Genomic DNA, 24,678 nt, shown 5'->3' on the forward strand with positions numbered 1-24,678 from the left:
GGTCATGTGATCGCACCAACCTCGTGACCACGCGCAGGGCTCACTTCCTGTTGATGTTCTGCGAGCCAATCAAATCCGCGAGCTCGGAATAAACCCCACCCTCGTGTTGTGGCGCCTTGTGGCTGTGACGTCACGCAACGTGAGTGATCTTTGATGTTACTGAGGAGAAGTGTTGTGACTCGTGAGCCTCGGTATTAACTGACGGCCACGACTGCTGCTTTTACTTTCCTCTGGAGACCCTTCTCTCTGTCTTACTCTCTGTCAGGGAAGGGTTGTGTAGTGTAAAATTGTTACACATATATTGAAACATTGGGGTGTCACCCTGCTATAGTTCCAGGGGTACCCAGGGTACAAATAAGCACTCACTCCAAATCTCCCCCTAACTGACCTTCAGACTGGGCCCCCTTAGCTCATAACAAGGTTACAGATATATAGAAACATTGGGGTGTCACCCTGCTATAGTTCCAGGGGTACCCAGGGTACAAATAAGCACTCACCCCAAATCTCCCCCTAACTGACCTTCAGACTGGGCCCCCCTTAGCTCATAACAAGGTTACAGATATATAGAAACATTGGGGTGTCACCCTGCTATAGTTCCAGGGGTACCAGGGTACAAATAACACTCACCCAAATCTCCCCTAACTGACCTTCAGACTGGGCCCCCTTAGCTCATAACAAGGTTACAGATATATAGAAACATTGGGGTGTCACCCTGCTATAGTTCCAGGGGTACCCAGGGTACAAATAACACTCACCCAAATCTCCCCTAACTGACCTTCAGACTGGGCCCCTTAGCTCATAACAAGGTTACAGATATATAGAAACATTGGGGTGTACGCCTGCTATAGTTCCAGGGGTACCCAGGGTACAAATAAGCACTCACCCCAAATTCCCCTAACTGACCTTCAGACTGGGCCCCCTTAGCTCATAACAAGGTTACAGATATATAGAAACATTGGGTGTACCCTGCTATAGTTCCGGGGTACCCAGGGTACAAATAACACTCACCCCAAATCTCCCCCTAACTGACCTTCAGACTGGGCCCTTAGCTCATAACAAGGTTACAGATATATAGAAACATTGGGGTGTCACCTGCTATAGTTCCAGGGGTACCAGGTACAAATACACTCACCCAATTCCCTAACTGACCTTCAGACTGGGCCCTTAGCTCATAACAAGGTTACAGATATATAGAAACATTGGGGTGTCACCCTGCTATAGTTCCAGGGGTACCCAGGGTACAAATAACAACTCACCCAAATCTCCCCCTAATGACCTTCAGACTGGGCCCTTAGCTCATAACAAGGTTACAGATATATAGAAACATTGGGTAGTCACCCTGCTATAGTTCCAGGGGTACCCAGGGTACAAATAAACTCACCCAAATTCCTAACTGACCTTCAGACTGGGCCCTTAGCTCATAACAAGGTTACGATATTAGAAACATTGGGTGTCACCCTGCTATAGTTCCAGGGTACCAGGTACAATAACAGTCACCCAATCTCCCTAACTGACCTTCAGACTGGGCCCTTAGCTCATAACAAGTTACAGATATATAGAAACTGGGGTGTCACCTGTATAGTTCAGGGTCAGGTACAAATAAGCATCCCAATTCCCCTAACTGACTTCAGACTGGCCCCTTAGCTCATAACAAGGTTACAGATATATAGAAACATTGGGTGTCACCCTGCTATAGTTCAGGGGTACCAGGGTACAAATAACACTCACCCCAAATCTCCCTAACTGACCTTCAGACTGGGCCCCTTAGCTCATAACAAGGTTACAGATATATAGAAACATTGGGGTGTCACCCTGCTATAGTTCAGGGTACCCAGGGTACAAATAACACTCACCCAAATCTCCCCCTAACTGACCTTCAGACTGGGCCCCTTAGTCATAACAAGGTTACAGATATATAGAACATTGGGTGTCACCCTGCTATAGTTCCAGGGGTACCAGGGTACAAATAAGCAGCTCCACCAAATCTCCCTAACTGACTTCAGACTGGGCCCCTTAGCTCATAACAAGGTTACAGATATATAGAAACCATATGGGTGTCACCCTGCTATAAGTTCCAGGGTACCAGGGTACAATAACACTCACCCAAATTCCCGTAATGACCTCAGACTGGGCCCCCTTAGCTCATAACAAGGTTACAGATATTAGAAACATTGGGGTGTCACCTGTATAGTTCCAGGGGTACCCGCGGTACAAATAACACTCAGCCAAATCTCCCTAACTGACTTCAGACTGGGCCCTTAGCTCATAACAGGTTACAGATATATAGAAAATTGGGTAAAGTCCTGCTATAGTTCCAGGGGTACCAGGGTACAAATAACACTCACCCAAATCTCCCCCTAACTGACCTTCAGACTGGGCCCCTTAGCTCATAACAAGGTTACAGTATATATAGAAACATTGGGTGTCCGCTGCTATAGTTCCAGGGGTACCAGGGTACAAATAACACTCACCCCAAATCTCCCTAACTGACCTTCAGACTGGGCCCCTTAGCTCATAACAGGTTACAGATATATAGAACATTGGGTACAGCCCTGCTATAGTTCCAGGTACCCAGGTACAAATAAGCACTCACTCCAAATCTCCCCTAACTGACCTTCAGACTGGGCCCCTTAGCTCATAACAAGGTTACAGATATATAGAAACATTGGGGTAGTCACCCTGCTATAGTTCCAGGGGTACCAGGTACAAATAAGCATCACCCCAAATCTCCCTAATGACTTCAGACTGGGCCCCTGCTATAACAAGGTTACAGATATATAGAACATTGGGGTGTCCCACTGCTATAGTTCAGGGTACCAGGGTACAATAACACTCACCCAAATCTCCCCTAACTGACCTTCAGACTGGGCCCCTTAGCTCATAACAAGGTTACAGATATATAAACATTGGGTGTCACCCTGCTATAGTTCAGGGGTACCAGGGTAAAATAACATCACCCAATCTCCCCTAACTGACCTTCAGACTGGGCCCCTTAGCTCATAAAAGGTTACAGATATATAGAAACATTGGGGTGTCACCTGCTATAGTTCCAGGGGTACCAGGTACAAATAACACTCACCCAAATCTCCCCTAACTGACCTTCAGACTGGGCCCTTAGCTCATAACAGGTTACAGATATATAGAACATTGGGGTGTCACCCTGCTATAGTTCAGGGGTACCCAGGGTACAAATAAGCAGTCACCCAATTCCCCCTAACTGACCTTCAGGCTGGGCCCCCTTAGCTCATAACAAGGTTACAGATATATAGAAACATTGGGGTAACAGTCACCCTGCTATAGTTCCAGGGGTACCCAGGTCACAAATAAGCACTCACCCCAAATCTCCCCCTAACTGACCTTCAGACTGGGCCCCCTTAGCTCATAACAAGGTTACAGATATATAGAAACATTGGGGTAACAGTCACCCTGCTATAGTTCCAGGGGTACCCAGGTCACAAATAAGCACTCACCCCAAATCTCCCCCTAACTGACCTTCAGACTGGGTCCCCTTAGCTCATAACAAGGTTACAGATATATAGAAACATTGGGGTGTCACCCTGCTATAGTTCCAGGGGTACCCAGGGTACAAATAAACACTCACCCCAAATCTCCCCCTAACTGACCTTCAGACTGGGCCCCCTTAGCTCATAACAAGGTTACAGATATATAGAAACATTGGGTTGTCACCCTGCTATAGTTCCAGGGGTACCAGGGTACAAATCAACACTCACCCCAAATCTCCCCCTAACTGACCTTCAGACTGGGCCCCCTTAGCTCATAACAAGGTTACAGATATATAGAAACATTGGGGTGTCACCCTGCTATAGTTCCAGGGGTACCCAGGGTACAAATAAGCAGTCACCCCAAATCTCCCCCTAACTGACCTTCAGACTGGGCCCCCTTAGCTCATAACAAGGTTACAGATATATAGAAACATTGGGGTAACAGTCACCCTGCTATAGTTCCAGGGGTACCCAGGTTACAAATAAGCACTCACCCCAAATCTCCCCCTAACTGACCTTCAGACTGGGTCCCCTTAGCTCATAACAAGGTTACAGATATATAGAAACATTGGGGTGTCGCCCTGCTATAGTTCCAGGGGTACCCAGGGTACAAATAAGCACTCACCCCAAATCTCCCCCTAACTGACACCCTGCTATAGTTCCAGGGGTACCCAGGGTACAAATAATCACTCACCCCAAATCTCTCCCTAACTGACATTCAGACTGGGCCCCCTTAGCTCATAACAAGGTTACAGATATATAGAAACATTGGGTAGTCACCCTGCTATAGTTCCAGGGGTACCCAGGGTTACAAATAATCACTCACCCCAAATCTCTCCCTAACTGACCTTCAGACTGGGCCCCCTTAGCTCATAACAAGGTTACAGATATATAGAAACATTGGGGTGTCACCCTGCTATAGTTCCAGGGGTACCCAGGGTACAAATAAGCAGTCACCCCAAATCTCCCCCTAACTGACCTTCAGACTGGGCCCCCTTAGCTCATAACAAGGTTACAGATATATAGAAACATTGGGGTGTCACCCTGCTATAGTTCTAGGGGTACCCAGGGCACAAATAAACACTCACCCCAAATCTCTCCCTAACTGATATTCAGACAGGGCCCCCATTTGCTGTATGAAATGAATTAAGGCAAAAGACTCGGCACTCATGGGTCTAATAACATAAAGACTCACAATACCAAGTCTAAAAGTTTTGTTTTGTACATTTCATACTAAAGAATCAATCTGATATCCCTCTCTGTTTCAGGGTAAACCATTAAAAAAGAAATGCTGCAGGTTGAATTAGTGATTTATATGTGCAGCTCGTGGTTGCATGGGAAATAGTCTGCAGCAGAATTAATAAACATTCACCCCCTGACATGATTTTAGTGGTGTGTATTTTAAATGAGGGGGGAGACAGCAGGTTGAGGTTTGTCCTGTTTGATCAAACAAGCAGATACAAATGAAGGTGCAATACACATGCAGATAGAGCTCAAGCAATTGATCAGAATATCCCAGAGAGAGAGGTTTTCTAAGAGGGATTCTTCAGGGTTAGCGTGATTCCCATGGCTAAGGATACTTTGGAATATTCTGGACGGACACTTTTTGGGCGTGACCTTCCCATGTAAGTCAGTCAGTGTATGTACATCTTAGAGCCATGGGATTCGCCACGTGTGGGGCCCCTGGGCTGTATTTACACTGACATGTTGGTAGAATTTGCAGAATAACCAGTTTTCTGGGAAATCTCCAATATAATAAAAAAGAGACACTGGACATTTGTTTATTTCTATCCTATGGCACCAGACTAGGCAGCCCCCTATGTTTGCTCTATGTGCTGGGATTAAGGCTCAGCAGCTCCCCAGTAGTCTCAGGTTATGGGCCATAGAGGGGAGAGAAGAAGTCCACGTTTGTCTTGCTTATTAACCTCTGTATAACCCTCCCTTGCCCAGTTCAAGTCTGGTGAAGCACAAAGAGCTGCCAGTGCCATAGAAATACAATAATTACTGCACACATGCCACTTTATTCACACACACACTCGCTGGCACGCAGGGGTTAAAGGTGCAGGGTGTGGCTGGTGTAGCCTGGAGTGTTATCTTGTGGCTCTTGCCTGTCTATGAAAGGGTTACAGTATAACAACTACGGTTTGTAGTTACAATCTACACTACAGCCAGCAACACACAGGGTTAACAAGGAAGCTTAGCCTGAGCAAGCAACTTGGCAGCTCTCCTCCCTAACTGAAGTTTCGTTTCTTCTACCCGATAGGCACAATGGCGGCTGCTGATCTGAGAGACGAGCTCAGTTGCTCCATCTGTCAGGACATTTATATAGATCCTGCAATGCTGCAGTGTGGGCACAACTTCTGCCAGGGCTGCATTGCGAGGGTGCTGGATACCCAGGAGGGATCTGGGGGTTACACCTGCCCTGAATGCAGAGAGGAGTACGAGGAGCGCCCTGCCCTGCACAGGAACAGGACTCTGGGTAACATAATAGAGCGATTCCGTGCAACCCAATCAGATCCAAGGGAGACTGGGATCCTCTGCACTTACTGTATCCACACTTCTATACCTGCTGCCCAATCCTGCCTGCAGTGCGAGGCTTCTCTCTGTGTCACCCACCTGGACATACACAACAAGTCACTGGAACATTTCTTAATCAAACCCATATCTTGTTTTGAGAGTAGAAAATGTTCCACCCACAACAAGCTCCTGGAGTATTATTGCTGTGAGGATGGAGCCTGCATGTGTGCCTCCTGCTGCCTGGATGGAGAACATAGGGGCCACCGGGTGGAGCTGATGAGTGAGGCCTCAGAGAAGAAGAAAGAGAAACTCAGGAGAGTTCTGGAGAAACTGACCCCAGAGAGAGAGAAGGTGGAGGAGAGAGTCCAGAACCTGCAGGAGCGCAGGAAAGAAGTGCACGAAAAGGCAGTTGGTATAACAGAGCAGATTAGCGACCTCTTTAGAGACATCAGGGAACATCTGAATCTTCTAGAAGAACAACTACACATTCAGCTCTCCTTGCAGAAGGTCATGGTTTCACTTGAAGTCTGGGATCTGATCCGAGAGCTGGATATAAAGAAGGGCGAGCTGTCCTGGAAGATCCATCACATTGAGGAGCTGTGCAACATGGCAGATCCACTCACTGTCCTACAGGAACAGGAATCAAATGGAGCTGAATTTTGTGGGGCTGAGAGGGCAGATAATGAAGAGGAATATAATGCTGAGGAAGAGGATGATACAGAGGAGGATACTGAGAGGGCAGATAATGAGACCAGAGAGGGAGATGATACGAAGGTCCATGTAGTGAGGGATGTAGATGTGGAGGAGATCTCAGAGAAATTACTCACAGGCTTAGCTGGGATTATGAGTTGGGTGAGGAGATGGTGGGTCTATGGGCAGGAGGCTACAGACCTGGTACTGGATACAAGCTCTGCTGCCAATGATGTGTCTGTATCAGAGGACAGGAAATCTGTATGTTCATCAGAGACCATCCATTGTCACCCAGATGCACCCGAGAGATTTGAGTCTTATCAGGTTTTGAGCACCATGAGTTTCTCCTCGGGGCGACATTACTGGGATCTGGATGTGAGTGAACTGTGGGGCTGGTTTGTGGGGGTGGCCTATCCCAGTATAGACCGGGAGGGAGACCAGTCCATTATTGGAAATAATAACAAGTCCTGGCATTTAGGTTTAGACCTAGTGAATGATAAGTATTCAGTGCGGCATGACTGGGTAGATACGGAGTTACCCTACACCCCCGCCTGTTGGAGAATTCGAGTCTTTTTGGACTATGAGGCCGGACGTCTGTCCTTCTATGAGCTGAGTGATCCAATCAGACACTTACACACTTTCACTGCCACATTCACTGAGCCCCTCCATGCTGCATTCTGTATAGGGAGGGGGTGGGTTAGAATTATAAGTTAGTCATTCTACCCTGGTATTGAACATGGAACACGTGTGTATGAACTGGATATTACACATGATGAATTCCTTTAGTCTGGGCCCCAGATGCTTAAAGATGAAGGCATGAATATACAAATTTTTTTTTTTTTTGCTTCAATTTGGGGAAATTGTGCCAAAAAAATGTGAATTTGATTGTTCTCAAGTTCAAGTTTTTCAAACTTCCAAATGGAATAATCATAATAATAAATTTTTTTTTTTCATGATTTAGTTTAGAAAATGATTTAATTAATAAATGAACAAATTGGTCTCCCCGTATGAAGCCCACAGGTTTGAGGTGACTTAATGGACCCCCACCCCCTTTAGTTCTCATCTATGGAGCATTTGTACCCAGAAGAGGCAGCTGTTTGCACGGAGCAGGGTGGAGGCAAGTGCAATTGGTAAATGTGCTTTTTCAAGTTTGCCAACAGATCACTGTGCATATGGCAGCAGTGGGGGTGGATAGATTCATGGTGCTAAATAAAAACCTCAGCCTAATCCAGTCAATGGAAGGGGGGAAATAATCAAGATTATCTCCAAGTTAATGGGGATTGCTGCTGAGTGCCTGGTGTGTATTGCTAGCAAATGTGGCACACAGGGCTAGAATTTTGGCCTACCTGGTAGAGGGCCATTAATGGAGGTCAGTGTTGACCACATTTTGGTTTAAACCACACCCATGTTACCACAAGAACTTTTAAGACCATATCCACATTAATGGTGGTAGCAAACCAAATAATTGATTTAGATGATAGTTTTAGTTAGTTTTCCTTAAATATGCATCCCTGCCCCACTCACCTTTGATCACAGAAATGAATTGACCAACATGTGTTTGTGCTCAACCGACTCCGAAGTCAACTCTGCTGCTGATGTCACAATAGTGTGTCATGGTAACTCTGTAATGAATCAGCCAATCAGAGCGAGCCTGGGAGTGATGTCAAAGTACATAGCTTGTAGCATCACATACGTGGTTCCTACTGAGCTGTGATTGGCTGCAAGGTTAGAGATATGCAAATGACTGAGAAAGCTCCAATGCGCCAAAAACAAAATGGCCAGTGGCAGGGATGAGATTCGATTACAGATGACACATATTATAACACTCATACATATCATTCATATCATATAACACTCAACACTCATACAGACACACAACTGATAGCCTCACTTGGGAGCTATAGTAGTGGAGGGCCCAAACCCTAAAGGACCTTCTACTCATTGGTGAATGCAGGTCTATAAAAGGCACATTCCTTTGCACACCCACCCACCCAATGGCCCACTCCATTGATATACACACTCATAAAGCTCGCCTTGAAATACTCCCACATTTAGGGGGTAATTTACTAGAATCCAAATTTTGTCATGTTTAAAACAAAACACACAAATGTGACCAAACTCCCATACATGAATTTAGCTTATTTAGTAATACTCAAAAAATCACAATGAGAAAAAAACACAAAAAAAGTGTGTGTCAATTCTAATCGAATTCCCTCCCCCCCAAAAAAAAACTTGAATCTTTAAAGATAACACTAGTTGACCTTTAATATATAACCCCCTTAGTGAGGTCATTCAGAGCAGAAATTAGAGCACACTAGGGGCCTATACTCCCTATTGTAATAAATGAAAGGAAATATTTGCCACAAATGTTGAACATTCCAAGACTAAACCTCAGCAAAGGATGTTAAAGACACTATGAGCCTATTGCTGTTTTGCAAAGAATATGTTGCAAAGTTTCCCCAAACCAGTTGCAATTTGCAGCCACAACAGTCACTTACGTAGGACATTGTATTTCACACGTCACTGAGACAGTGGTACCATCCAAACCCCCATGTAATCAAAAGGAGCTCAGAGGTTTTTTTTTAGATCTTGTGGGTTATTTCTGTCAGTGGATGCCCAACATGTCTGCAGTAACAGCCCCACTGTAGGTCCTTACTAAACTAGATGCTCCAGCACTTGTGCAGTGGGAACCTGAAGTGTTAGACATTTTCCAGGCACTCAAAGAATCCCTCTTGTCTGTCCCAGTCCTGGCATTTCCTGATTACAAAAAACCTTCTTCACTTTTTGTCCATGACCACAAGGGTCATGCCACAAAGGTGCTCGCCCAGAAACATGGGGACAAGTAGAGGCCAGTTGGCTACTATACGTATCACTAGATCAGTTATCCCCAACTAGGGTTGCCATCTTTTCTAAAATTCTTTACCGGCTGGTGGGGGGCGGCCTAGGATGGCAACCCTATCCCCAACCAGAAGTTCGTGAGTAACATGTTGCTCTCCAAAGCAGGTGTTTCTTTTTGAATTCCAGGCTTAGAGTCAAGTTTTGGTTGTATAAAAACCAGGTGTACTGCCAAACAGAGTCTCAATGTAGGTTGACAATCCACACAGGGGCTACAAAATGGCCAATCACAGCCCTTATTTGGCACCCCAAGAACAGTTTTCATGCTAGTGTTGCTCCCCAACTCCTTTTACATCTGAATGTTGCTCACGGGTTCAAAAGGTTGGGGATCCTTGCACTAGATCTACTATTGTAGATAGTGGAAAGTCATCTCCCATAGTAATGGACATAGTAACATAGTAAGTAAGGTTGAAATTAGACACACATCCATCAAGTTCAACTTTTTAACTGTTTTAACCTGCCTAACTGCCAGTTGATCCAAAGGAAGGCAAAAAAACCCATTTGAAGCCTCTCCAATTTGCCTCAGAGGGGGTAAGAAATTCGGACTAGTCTGGCAATCGGACTAGTCCCTGGATCAACTTGTATTATGAGCTATCTTCCATATCCCTGTATTCCCTCACTTGCTAAACACCATCCAACCCCTTATACCTATCTAATGTATCAGCCTGTACCCCTGATTCACTTCCCAGCTCTCCCTTTAACACCCCTTTCCCTCCTCTAATCTCATTGGCTCCCTCCTGTCTGCTGGGAGGAGCTACTGGTGAATAAAGCATCCGACCCTTCCTTGTACCTATCTAATGTATCAGCCTGTACCCCTGATTCACTTCCCAGCTCTCCCTGTAACACCCCTTTCCCTCCTCTAATCTCATTGGCTCCCTCCTGTCTGCTGGGAGGAGCTACTGGTGAATAAAGCATCCGACCCTTCCTTGTACCTATCTAATGTATCAGCCTGTACCCCTGATTCACTTCCCAGCTCTCCCTGTAACACCCCCTTCCCTCCTCTAATCTCATTGGCTCCCTCCTGTCTGCTGGGAGGAGCTAGAGGTGAATAAAGCATCTGACCCTTCCTTATACCTATCTAATGTATCAGCCTGTACCCCTGATTCACTTCCCAGCTCTCCCTGTAACACCCCCTTCCCTCCTCTAATCTCATTGGCTCCCTCCTGTCTGCTGGGAGGAGCTACTAGTGAATAAAGCATCCAACCCTTCCTTGTACCTATCTAATGTATCAGCCTGTACCACTGATTCAGGGAGACAATTCCACATCTTCACAGCTCTCACTGTAACAAACCCCTTCCCAATATTTAGCTGGAACCTCTTTTCTTCTAATTGGAATGGGTGACCTTGTGTCAGCTGGAAAGACCTACTGGTAAATAAATCATTAGAGAGATTATTATATGATCCCCTTATATATTTATACATAGTTATATCTCCCCTTAAGCGCCTCTTCTCCAGAGTGAACATCCCCAATTTGGCCAGTCTTTCCTCATAGCTAAGATTTTCCCTTTACCAGCTTAGTTGCCCTTCTCTGTCCCCTCTCTAATACAATAATGTCCTGTTTGAGTGATGGAGACAAAACTGTAGGGCATATTCTAGATGGGGCCTTACCAGTGCTCTATACAGTGGGACCCCCTCCTCCCGTGACTCTCTGCCCCATTTAATACAAGTCAAGACCTTATTTGCCCTTGATGCTGCTGACTGGCATTGCTTGCTACAGACAAGTTTATTATCTACAAGGACTCCAAGCTCCGTTTCCATTATGGATTTGCCTAGTGCAGTCCCATTAAGGGTATAAGTGGATATTGTTACATCCCAGGTGCAGGACTTTACATTTATCAACATTGAATCTCATTTGCCACTTAGCTGCCCAGATTGCCAGTTAGTCAAGATCCTGTTGCAAGTGCCACATCCTGGATGGAATTAATTGGGCTGATAGTTTTGTCTCATCTGCAAACACTGATACATTACTTACAATCCCCTCCCCTAAGTCATTAATGAACAAGTTAAATAAAAGTGGCCCCAATACTGAGCCCTGAGGGACCCCACTAAGAACCTTACTCCAAGTAGAGAATGTCCCATTAACAACCACCCTCTGTACCCGATCCTGTAGCCAGTTTCCTATCCATGTGCAAACGACTTCATTAAGCCCAACAGACCTTAGTTTAGAAAGCAGTCGTTTGTAGGGCACCATATGAAACGCTTTGGCAAAATCCAAATAGATCACATCTACTGCCCCCCCACTGTCCAGCATCTTATTTACCTCATCATAAAAAGCAATCAAATTCGTCTGACATGACCTATCCTTCATAAAGCCATGCTGATTGTTGCTCATAATGTCATTCACTAGGACAACATTTTGAATGTGATCCCTTAACAATCCTTCAAATAATTTGCCCACCACAGATGTCAGATTTACTGGCCTATAATTGCCAGGCTGAGATCATAATCCCTTTTTAAATATTGGAATAACATCAGCTTTTCTCCAATCCATAGGCACCATACCAGATGAAAGTGAATCTGAGAAAATCAGAAATAGGGTCTGGTCTAAAACTAAACTAAGCGCTCTTAGACCCCGGGGGTGTATGCCATCAGGCCCTGGAGCCTTGTTTACATTCATTTTTATTAAAGCTTTATGGATCATATTCTGAGTCAGCCCCTGACTAGATTGAGATGAGCAATCATTGCACCTATGAAGTGAGCCTGGGAACTCAGACTCCTCTATTGTATTCACTGAAGAAAAGAACTGATTTAACATATTTGCCTTTTCTGTATCTGTTACAACCATACTGGTACCATTATTTAATGGAGCAACACTCTCAACCTACATCTTTTTACTGTAGACTCATGCTCCTTGTCCCTCATTCAGTCCATTCCTTGTTGCATGGCAACATCACAAAGCATCTTACGGTAGTTTGTCTCACCAAATTTGAGCTTGAACTGTTATGCCTCTCCAACATAGTACTCATAAGGTGCAATGTATTAACCCTGCAACACTCCTACCCATCCCAGAGGAGCCAGACACCAGCATGAAACCTCATGATTATTCACTCATAATTGAGTCAGCTCTTTCCACACTTGTCTCCTGTACCTAACACTTTGTTATGTAGGTTTATGGCTCCATGTTGTGCCAATAAAAAACACTAAGCAGCTAAACTGCCTGTTCCTGCTTCTTTACCTCTTCAATTATCAGTATATTAGCCTGCATTGTGAGTGGGTGCTTTTAAAGGAGTTCAGGATAATATTTCCTCCTGTGTTGGAACCTTACATACTTCAAGGCTTTGCTGTAGTGTCAGACCATGATGTTATTGTTTCTACTGCATTGCCATCCCAAATATCTGCCCAAACAGCTGAGTTAGTTGCACTTACTGTATCATGCCAACACACTGCTGGGGGCATGGCTTCTATCTACACTGACTCCTTAGGGGTTGTCAATGATTTTGAGGTCCTAAGGCAAAAACAGCTCCTCCAAACTATCCAACAACCCACACAAGTAGCGGTTATTAAATGTCAGGCACACACCAGGTCATCTGACCCTATAGCACAAGTGAATGCTCTTCCTGATGGTGCCGCTAAACAAGCAGTTCTGTATGGTAAGATTTTCAAAGCATTTGTTGAAAAAGATCCTATTCTGTTTTATCAGCCCATCTGAGAGAAGGAACAATGGCTTAAGGGCAGAAGTGCGGCAACACAAGATGGTCGGCACCAAGTTTGGCACCTTCACCAATGTCCTGTTGTACCGCACGCTCTCTTGTCATATTTAGCAGCTGACTCACTTGGTCGCTTCCATATTTCAAGAGGAGGGACGTGTGACATAGTCTTGAGAGTGGGGTTTGCTCCTTGTTTCACGTCAATCACAGCCAAACATATGCAAGTGCCCAACATAATGCAGGTAAGACTGTGCCAACACCATGTAAGTAAATAAATAATAACTTTTTTATTTATACAGGCGCTAAGCTTAATGAGCTGGCACTTTATATATATAGTTACCTTATCTACATGCTTTTTGTAACCATTGAGTAGACTTACTTTAGTAGTACTTATGATTTGTAAGCAAATGTATCAGGGATAGGCTAAGGTGACAATTTCCCTATTATGGACTTAAAAGACTTGTCTATAGCACATACAACAATGGATGGATCACATGGGCACACTGGATTGGATTTGAATGGATACACGTTTTTGTCATTTTTGTAACTGTTATAATTTTTTACAACCCGGGGGCCAATTGAGGCCCATTTTCAAATTTACACCGGCCCACAGCCTCCGTCATGAAATTAAAAATAATGCGGCCCGCCAGCACAGTGCGATCAGGAATCGCGATAAGGAATCGCGTAGCCGTAGCAGTAATATTATGCGAGAGCGGCGCGTCTCTACATGCCAGTACTTGTTTATTACTAACACTTCAGCACACAGGCAGCAGTATAGACCAAGTGGCAGATCATTTCACTAATGTGCCCAAATATTACTTCTATGGTTACTTGATTCCTGTAATTTAATGTTAATGGTTCAAAGAATGTCGGGCTGAATGGTCGGCCACCACACATTTTCACCTCACCAAATCTGGCCCTCATTGCAAAAAGTTTGGACACCCCTGTAAGGCATGACTGTTACTTTAACAGGTGAATTGGGGAGGTTCTGGTTTAGAAGAGGGTATTCAATCCTATGATACCCTGCATTCTGCGCACTTGAGAACGGGCTTGACCCGAAACATGTAGGGGTAAATTTACTAATCTCCAAAAATCCGTCAGCAACGGCTTCGCTCACATCGCAACACTTTGCCGGGCGTAGATGCGCCAGTACAATGCTAATAACCTAAAATCCGAAGTTGCGTCCAGGGTGCCGAACGCTGGCAAAGTAGTTCTAGCGTAACTGCGGCAAGCGAATTGAAATTGTGCTAGCGTTGCCTAATTTGCATACAGCGGGAACATAAATTGTTCAATGGAAGTTCAATGAACGTATATGTTGCAGCACATACATTACATTACACAAGCCCGGGAAACCTTAATAAAATAAAATAAAGTTGTTATATTGCCCTACACATGAGCCCAGTGTATAGTTTATGTGCCATATGTTAGGAAATGTAGGGGGGAAGCCGGGTACCCCAGAAAAAAATTTACGATCTTTTGCAGCCTCTCACTCTGACTTAGAAAAATGTAAAAATATTTTTTTGAGGAAGTCCTATCTACTCTATTGCACTTCAACTGGTCTGGGGTGGCGAAGGCAAGTCTGGCGCAAGAGGTAACATTCATTAAAGGGGACCCGTCACCCAAACAAAATATTCAAAATCCTATTTTATTACATTAGTCAAGCAAATATAAATTATTTGAATCTTGTTTCCATCAGTCTGGGAATTCATAATTATAACAAGCAGGCAGGAGCCATTTTTGTGGACACTGTTATTAAGACAAGTCTTGTATCATCTCAGAATCTTGTTTGTGCACCAGAATGGGGGACCTGATGTCCATCCCCATGTCCTGGTTACACAATTAAATGGTGAAGAGATTGGGGGAATGTGGGGAGAGCAGTGACATGTAGGAAGTGCTGAATGGAAAGTGAAAGTAATTGCCTAAGGCATAGAGGAGGGGCAGACAATATTTGATTGACAGCTGAGATGTTTAAATGAGCTTACAACAGCTATGAATGTTTTAATCATAAATATAAATTATATTTCATGTTTAATTTGAAACAGACTTTTATTATACAGCTTTTTGTGTCTGGGTGACAGGTCCACTTTAAAATCCGCATCTTAGTGAATTTGCGTGGTTACATAGGACGTAGTCCATTCGCCAGAGAGCAACTTCGCCAGGCGTAAGGGAGCAAAGTACCGCTAGAGTCTTTTACTAGTGAAGTTACGGCAGCAACCGTTAGTAAATCGGGAAAGTAATGAAATGATGTCACGCTGGCGAATTTTCGCTAGTGTTAGTCACTTCGCCCTTTAGTAAATCTACCCTGTAGTGTTTTACACTGCTAAATAAAAGAATAAATGCAGTTTGAAACTACTGTTTTGAAGCTGTTTATTCTTTTTCTGCATTAATTATCCTGCCTACTTTGGGAGTGTTACACAGACTCCTGGAACATACAGCTGTAAAAACTTTGAACCAGCATCTTGTTTTTCTCAAGCATGATATACTCTTTGGGAGACCAGCATGCATGACCCTATTCCTCCTGCTCATCTGCTGTCAGTATGTTACTCAGTTGCATAAGGAACTGACCAAACTGCATTCTTAACTTTATTCTTCATAACCAGATCCAGCGGATGTTCCAGAATCACATACTCTCCTTGCTCCAGGAGATTGGGTCCTAGTCAAAAGGCACATTTCCAAAGCCTTCAAGCCACGTTGGCATAGACCGCTCCAAGTGCTCCTCACTACAAATACTGCAGTGAAAGTGGAGGGGAAGCCCAACTGGATCCATGTGTCACAATGTAAGAAGACTCAGCTTTAACGGCATGTGTGGGAATTGTGGGCCATAATATCTCCTCTTTTACCTGAACTGCCAAGTCCCAGGGAGCTCAGAATCCAGTGGTAAGATCAGAACCGCCATCAGAAATCACAGGGCCCCATACGACAACATTTCCTGGGCCTCCTGGTCTGCACCCACTGCAAGCCCCACCTACAGGCCTGCCCTCCCCACCCCACAGGTCCACCCCCCACCACACAGTAAAAAAACAAAAAAAGTATTGGTGACTAGGGTTCCCACATGTTAATAAAAAATAAAAAGATATTGGTGGTCAGGGCACCCATAAAAAACATTTGTGGCCAGGGCCCCCCATTAAAAAATATTGGTGGCTAGGACCCCACATGAGAGAAAAAAATTGGTGGCCAGCCCCCCCCCCTCTACATTATGAGAAAATTGGTCCCTTAAACGTCCATGCCATCCCAAAGTCAGCAGCTCTCAGAAAGCAGGGGGCCCGGCTAATCAAGTAAGTGTGGCATGGCCGGGCCCCCCTTACCCTCGGGCCCCCTACAACTCTCCCCCCTGTCCCCCTCCCCTGATGGCTGCCCTGGGTACGATAGTTAGATGCCCATCAAGTGAAAATCAAGTTCCAGGATAACATTCAAGGACAACACCGTCACATCATGAAGTCACTGTGGGCAAGATGCTTTGGTGCCAAACTGGAAATCCCACTGTTGCTTTGCGTTGCCTTGATGTTCTTCTTGATTGTCCGTAATGTGCTTTTCTCTGCACTTGTTGTGCATCTTGCTCTTATCTGTCAGTTACACTCCAGCGAGGAGACACCACTTCTGACAACATAAACCACTCCTGGGACTGCTTGAGCTTAATGATAATACTCTGGTTAAATGACATGTCATGGCAGCAGCCACTCTCAACATTTCTTATTGTTGAATATGCACATACTATCACTTTACAACTCATAGCATGTCTTATGTTGCACAACCTCCCACACCTGAGGACATAGTTAAGATGCCTAAAGGTAATTTGACACTAATACAATACCAGTTTTATTCCTATGGCTATAGTAGGCTTCAGTAAGCCCCCAGTTATGTGTTTTAATAAAACGGTGGCTATTAGAGGGATTGATAAGTCAGTGCACATACGTTCTGATGGCATCTGTATTAATATGTTCACTACTTCCATCAGTCTGTGGATCCATCATTGTGGGTCAACCCCACTTATGTTCAATGGATGGAACACCCAAAGAGGCGATAATTCTTACTTTCATGCAAATGTCAGTATTCCTGCAGCTGTCTTTCTTTTTCCAATATGCTGCTATTAATTACTCACTACCTCACCCTTGATCTACCTTACACCATACTCTCTCATCACTACTATGTTAGTAGCAAACATGCTTATTCTTGGCTGTCTAAGAGTGAAAGTAGGGAGGGGTGTGTGTATGGGGCTGGGTTTTCATTTGGAGGAGTTGGACTTGATGGACTTTGTCTTTTTTCAACCCAATTTAACTATGTAACTAACTATGTAACACGGGGTGTATACAATTGCAAGGTTACTGCATCCTACTAGGCTGTCGCATGTCCCAACGCATCTCCCAGCTAAACGAGATGCCACCAAAAGTAGTGCTAGAGCTCTGCTTGATATTCCTTGGGTTAATATATGTTGCATACAAAAGACCTTTAGCCTCATGTCAGATTTATCACTGTGGCTTGACAACATTACTAATGAGAATGATGATATGTTTAAGATAGTTAGCCATAAGATCCAGCCATTAAAGAAAGAAGTTATGCAACACCGGTTAGTCTTATCTCACCACAAGACAAGGAGGGTTATGTTGTCAAGACAACATGGCATAATTACATAGATAACACATATAATGTTGAAGAAGCAAGTGACCAACACCTAGCAAAGGTTAGACAGATAAAAGAACATTTCCGTCTAACCACACTGAACAGTCATTTGTTTACTGGTTTGACCCAACAACTTGGTTCAACTGGTAGAACTGGATGGTTCAGTGGAATTTTCCATTCCTTTCTGTACATCATTGCTTTTTGTGTCTTCATGAGTATTTCATGCCTAACATCCTTGGTTGTTGCTGTTCTGGTTGCATCTCCTTCTTGCCACATCATTGTACAAAGTCTACTCTTTTTTATCCAAGGCACAGAAGATACTAATATGGATTATTTTTTCTATATCCTCATTACTCACATATGCTAAGCTTGTGCGTCACTAATCTTTTTATTTTTCAGGTAATCTTGTGCACTTCAGTTTTATCCAGTATATCCACCCACAGAATCTTGCCACGCTTTTGGTGGTCACGACTGTTTCAAGTTGCCCATTATGGACAGAGTGACATGGTTTCAGATTAACCCTTCATTGCTGTACCATTGGTGTAACATCTTCAAAGTGGGGTCTTATCAGTACTGTGTATGGGTTAATTGTTTCACAGTTGTGGGGCCATTAGGGGAGTGAGACTCCCTTTCCAAATGTTCAAGGATGTTCTCAAACCTTAAGGTTCGGCTCCCACACCAGTGTTGTTCTGCCTTTTGCATACCTTGTATGTGTAAAATTGTATAAAACCCCCACCTTGTTCTTTGTTCTGTATTCTGCCTCTTACGAGAATCTAGTGTCAATAAACCCTATACTGGTTTCTGTGAATTCACATAACAATTCTGTGAAAGAATTTCTGTTGAAGTCTATGCAGTTTCTTCTCACTTACAGTCGTTTTTCTTTTTGACATTGATCGTTTCTTATAGAAGTGTGGCACCAACATGGGGGCTAAATTCTCAACATCTTGTGCAAATCTAACAAAAGGGGAGTACACCCAGATATATATAACGATCATAATCCATGTATTTTTTTTGTTATGTTAGATACAGCAATCATCCATTACTCATTTGGATAATAAACCATAGAGTTTTGAAAAATGTTAACACCTATTTTAATGAATTGAATCTTAAATTCACAAAAGAATTTCAACATATATCCATTCATTTTTGGGTTTAACACAGGTTTTGATGACCAGTTGATTATATAGGAAGAAGTGTTCATCCAATACAATTTTGCAGGCCAATTCTTGGCCCACCCCTTGTCACCCGCAGAAAACTTGTAGGACTATTTGTTTTGAGACGGACAGGAATCTGAATGTGAGTTAAGGGAGTGTGGCTTATGATTTTTGTGTTATGGTTTTAAATGTTACCAAAATTGTAACTTTAAACCAAGTCTATGAGTACGTTTATTATAGCACGAGGCTATTTTGTGCCTCACCTGTTTGTCGGATCAATGAGCGCCGCCATGTTGACCTAACAGTGATAGATGGATATTTTGGAGGAACATTTTGGATTCCAATGTGAGAATTTTTTCTGTGTTTCTGAGAGTGGTTGTTATTTTGATAACATTCTTTTATCTTCAAAATCCCATTAGTATGTTTGTTTATATAGAGAATGTGTTCCAAACTCATTAGGGAGTTGCACTATATATTCTACTGAGACATGTGGATTGGAAGTCCGTGTGATGATTGTTTCAGCCAATAAATCCATTCTGTGTCGACACTAATACAATACCTGCTATTTCCAGTACTTCTCTGATTTATGGGGGTGGGGGTTCTACAGCCAGTGCAATCATGTATGTATATGGTAATTATATTTGTTTTCAAGATACAAGACAGGGCGGTGTTTCACACACACTGGGGCAATTTTAATCAAAGGGGACAAGGACAGTTTTCCATAAAATAACCCAAACTCCCATTCAGTTGCGTAGAGGCTTCTGGAAAGTCTCTGTTGAGAAATTACCTCATTACACATTTCCAGAAGGCTATTTTAAGTTGAATTCCTTTAAAAAGATTATGAGTAATGAAAAAAAAATGTGTAACCAGTTCCCCACCCCCTTCTGTACTCTGAGCCTTTCAATACCTTAGGTTTCATTTCTCTGTGCTGCTTTCAGCGATGGCGTCTTTTGATCTTGAAGATGAGCTAAACTGCCCCATCTGCCTGAGCATTTATACCGATCCTGTAACCCTGCCGTGTGGGCACAACTTCTGCCAAGGCTGTATTGGGAGCGTGTTGGATACCCAGGAGGGATCTGGGGGTTATTCCTGCCCTGAATGCAGACAGGAGTACGAGGAGCGCCCTGTCCTGCAGAGGAACAGAATACTGGGGAACATAGCAGAAGGCTTTCTCTCGGCTCACCCAGAACATGATGGGACTGGCATCTTCTGCACTTACTGTGACTATAATGTTCCATCTGTCAAGTCCTGTGTGCAGTGTGAGGTCTCCCTATGTGATGCCCACTTACAGAAGCACAACAAGTCAGTGGAACACATCTTAATTGAGCCCACTGCTTCCTTCAGCAGCAGAAAATGTTCCACCCACAACAAGCTCCTGGAGTATTACTGCTATGAGGATGGGGCCCCTATCTGTTCATCCTGTTGCCTGGCTGGAGAGCACCGGGGCCATGGGGTGGAGCTGCTGATTGAGGCCTCTGAGAAGAAGAAAGAGAAACTGAGGAAAGTTCTGGACAAACTGAGGCCAGAGAAAAAGAAGACTGAGAGAGGAGCCCAGAGACTGCAGGAGCACAGGAGAAAAGTGACAGAAAAATCAGCTGGTGAGACAGAGAGAGTCACTGCCCTGTTTAGAGACATCAGGGAACAGCTGGAAGCCCTAGAGAAGCGACTACTGAGTGACATCTCCAGCCAGAAAGAGAAGGTCTCTCTCCCACTCACTGATCTGATGGAGCAGCTGGAAATAAAGAAGGACGAGCTGTCCAGGAAGATCCGTCACATTGAGGAGCTGTGCAACATGGCAGATCCACTCACTGTCCTACAGGAACGGGAATTACATGGAGCTGCAGATAATGAGGGGGGCGGAGAGAGACATGATATAAAGGTCCCTGCTGTAGGGGATCTGGATGTGGATCTGATCTCAGAGACATTACTCACAGGCTTAGCTGCCATTGTGAATGGGGTAAAGGGATGGTGGCTCTGTTGTCAGGAGGCTACAGACCTGGTACTGGATGAAAACACAGTGGCTAATAATGTTTCTATATCAAGGGATAGGAAATGTATCTCCTTCTCACCTAAAGACCAGTGTCGTCCTAAAACACCAGAGAGATTTGAATGTTTTCAGGCTTTAAGCACAAAGAGCTTCACCTCTGGGCGACATTATTGGGATATGGAGGTCAGTAAATTGTGGTACTGGGCAGTAGGGGTGGCCTATTCCAGTATAGGGAGGAAAGGAGGCCAATTCTATCTTGGGAATAATAACAAGTCCTGGTGTTTATACATACCAGAAAAGGACAATATATATGTTGTGAAACATAATGGGGAAGACATGGATTTGCCTCACAGGCGTTCCTGCAGGAGAATCAGGATCTCATTGGACTATGAGGCTGGATGTTTGTCCTTTTATGAGCTGAGTGATCCAATCAGACACTTATACACCTTCACTGTCTCATTCACTGAGCCCCTTCATGCGGCAGTGTCTGTATGGGGAACGCTTGACAAGGTGAAAATCATTAGTTAGGCTGATATGGGGGTGTATGTAAGTACTTTGAGGCTCTTAACTAATGGCATTAACAAATGAATGGTGGCTTATACCAAAATGATCTCAAAATGATCAGATTACTCCCTTTCCACTTTTTAATTACACTTGAAACTTCCCTCCCTGACATTGATTCCCAGAGCAGAAGAGGTAGAGCAGCTGAAAAGTCTGAGGGACAGTTGAGAGTAATAGGAAGGCTGGTGGGGAGCAGAGAGCACTTAGGACCCCCTCAAGTCACACAGAATCAGGCCCCCCGTCTGCCTCTTACCCCACCTCCATCATGGTCTCCTGATTGCTTGGATTGGTTCTTGCAGCCCAGAGCTCCCCCTCCTGCTGCTCCTTATTATTAATTGTAGCACCCATAACATATGTCATTCCAAACTATTTAATGCTGTGCGGAACATTTTTTAAAAACATATTGATCAGAATGTTGGGGGGTAGGGATTACACATACTGTTCTGTATTCACCCACCTTTGTATTTGAGTTACTATAATTAGTGTCATTTGTGCCCTTTATAATCCAGTATAGAGCCTGTATTAGCATTTATCATTATATTTATAACAGGGATATATTCCTTGGTGCTGAATGATAGAAGGGTTTAATAAATACCCTCCATTGCGAGAATGTTATAATAATGTTATAATCATTTTTTCTTACATTGTAGAGAATAGATTCTTTGTGTTGTACTAATAAATATTTGTCTACATATGTAAATATTGTAAAGAAGAATCTGTATTTATTCCACAACCACAAAGCTTTCTGGATCCCACTGTGCAAGTCCATAATATATAATATATCCAGACCTATGGCAGATATTGTCCCTGCGAGACAGACCTTCTCTGCTATTGTTACTGTCACCGTGTCTATAGCTCTGTATTATGTGGCAGCCAGAATTCTGTTGTTGTAAAGTCAGAATTGAAGCTATGCACTAAAGAAATGACCAAGGACAGCCCTTGGATAGGTGTGGGGCCCTATGGGTAGAGACGTCACTTGCACAAAAGCATTAAAAATGTTGCCGCCTACTGATTTCAGGAATTTTTCACTTTTGTAAATTTTTTGGCAAATTGAAACGGGACAGGTTCACACATCACTACCAAATTATTTTATAAACATTTAAATAATAATAAAAAAAATCATGAAATTGAAGGGGATCCTTAGTAACAGCGACAGAGTATTGGTTGATGGGAACAGGGAGAAAGCAGAGGTTTTGAATCGCTTCTCTTCTGTTTACATTGATGACACAACTAATGAACCAGCTAACAAAGTCTTCCTTTTTAATGGATGTAATTCTAATAATATAACTACTGATACATGGGTCACTTGGGGGGGGGGGGTTGAAAAACTAGAAACATGAAAACAAAGTTCTGCTAAAATTGTGCATAACATTATCAAATTTCCTGAATCCTCTCTATGAAACTCAGTCACACAGACAGAACCTCTCAGTATGTCTCTGGTGGGAACAATGGCTGATTAAGCAATAGAGCTAATTCAGTATTTGGCCATATCCCTGAATCCTACTTGACAGATCTGGCCAAATACTGAACTGAATCAGAACACGTAAGCCCAACCAAAAATGCCTGGTGGGCATCCCTAATAAAGAAAAAAGTGCTTATATGGAAGGACCAAATGTTTTGGCTGGACCTCCAGCTTTTCTCATGGGGAAACTTAACTGAATTTAAAACATTTGAGAGAGAATGAACTGCACTCACATTGCCATAATGTCACCCTAATGTCATTAGTGTGAATCAAACTTACAGCAAGGTTAAACAACATGATATATATATATATATATATATATATATATATATATATATATATATATATATATATATATATATATATATATATATATATATAATTTAATGTCTGGTGCAAAAAACAAATATATACTGGCGAAATAAAAACCAAGAATTTTGCAAAAGCTAATTTTAGTGCCTTGAGGGCTGCCCTACAGAGTATTGATTGGGGCATTAGGTTTTCAGCTAAAAACACAGAACAGAAATGGTTGTCCTTTAAACTGATATTAAATCATTACTGTTCTCAATTTATTCCCTTAAGGAGTAAACGTAGAAGCTCTAAGAATCATCCTGTGTGGCTTAATACAGAAGTAAAGAAGTTAATGGGAAAGAAGAGAAAGGCATTTAATAACTACAAATCTGTAGGGACAGAAGCTGCATTTAATGAATATAAACACTGTAATAAATGTTGTAAATCAGCAATCTGGAAGGCTAAGAAAGGAAATGAAGAGTTAATTGCGGTGGAGGTGAAAACTAACCCTATAAAGTTTTTTAAATATATTAATAGTAAAAAGATGCAGGTTGAAAGTGTTCCTCCATTAAATAATGGTACCAGTATGGTTGTAACAGATACAGAAAAGGCAAATGTGCTAAATCAGTTCTTTTCTTCAGTGTATACAATAGAGGAGTGTGAGTTCCCAGGCTCACTTTATAGCTGCACTAATGGCTCAGCTCAATCTAGTCAGTGGCTGACTCAGGATATGATTCATAAAGCTTTAATACAAATTAATGTAAACAAGGCTCCAGGGCCTGATGGCATACACCCCCGGGTTCTAAGAGAGATTAGTTCAGTTTTAGACCAGCCCCTATTTCTGATTTTCTCAGATTCACTGTCATCTGGTATGGTGCCTATGGATTGGAGAAAAGCTGATGTCATTCTAATATTTAAAAAGGGATTACGATCTCAGCCTGGCAATTATAGGCCAGTAAAGCTGGCCATAGATGTTGAGATTTTTAAAAGATCAGATCCTGATCGTGAGACCACGATCTTCTCAGAACGATCGTACGAATTTACCATCAACTAAAAAGACCAATTTACCAGGAAAACAAAGGGGAGCTACCTGCTTGGCCCTGCAGACATAGATACATTGCACTGGGACCGACGAAGATTTTTTGACCTGGCCGATCAATTTCCCGACAGATGTCGGCCGAAAAATCGTAAGATGTACGATCGTTCGAATACCACTAACCGCACGATAATTTCGAAGGATTGGTCGGGCTTCCCTAAAATCGGTCGTTCGGCAAGAAGAATCGTCGCGTCTATAGGGAGCTTTAGTCTGACATCTGTGGTGGGCAAATTCTTTGAAGGCTTGTTAAGGGATCAC

At 43.4% G+C, this 24,678-nt stretch overlaps 2 protein-coding genes across 2 annotated transcripts; both read left to right on the top strand.

Moving 5' to 3' along the window:
• The first annotated feature begins 1 nt into the window (after position 1).
• Positions 2–7,666, top strand: LOC108703919 (E3 ubiquitin-protein ligase TRIM39). The gene is made up of 2 exons (XM_018240221.2): positions 2–139; positions 5,767–7,666. Exon 2 carries the CDS (start codon positions 5,772–5,774, stop codon positions 7,422–7,424), a length of 1,653 nt encoding a protein of 550 aa, XP_018095710.1. The 5' UTR covers positions 2–139; positions 5,767–5,771; the 3' UTR covers positions 7,425–7,666.
• An 11,963-nt stretch (positions 7,667–19,629) lies between these two features.
• Positions 19,630–20,839, top strand: LOC108703918 (E3 ubiquitin-protein ligase TRIM8; the record flags this gene model as incomplete). The annotated part of the gene is made up of 1 exon (XM_018240220.2): positions 19,630–20,839. A coding segment is annotated over exon 1 (876 nt), but the record flags the coding sequence as incomplete, so codon positions are not given.
• Positions 20,840–24,678: the final 3,839 nt, after the last annotated feature.

The sequence above is a fragment of the Xenopus laevis genome, chromosome 9_10L (assembly GCF_017654675.1).
Source record: "Xenopus laevis strain J_2021 chromosome 9_10L, Xenopus_laevis_v10.1, whole genome shotgun sequence".
In the NCBI taxonomy this organism is placed as follows: Eukaryota; Metazoa; Chordata; class Amphibia; order Anura; family Pipidae; genus Xenopus; species Xenopus laevis.

Excerpts from the sequence above, each read along its gene's own strand:
- LOC108703919 (XM_018240221.2), top strand. The coding sequence starts at position 5,772 with ATGGCGGCTGCTGATCTGAGAGACGAGCTCAGTTGCTCCATCTGTCAG.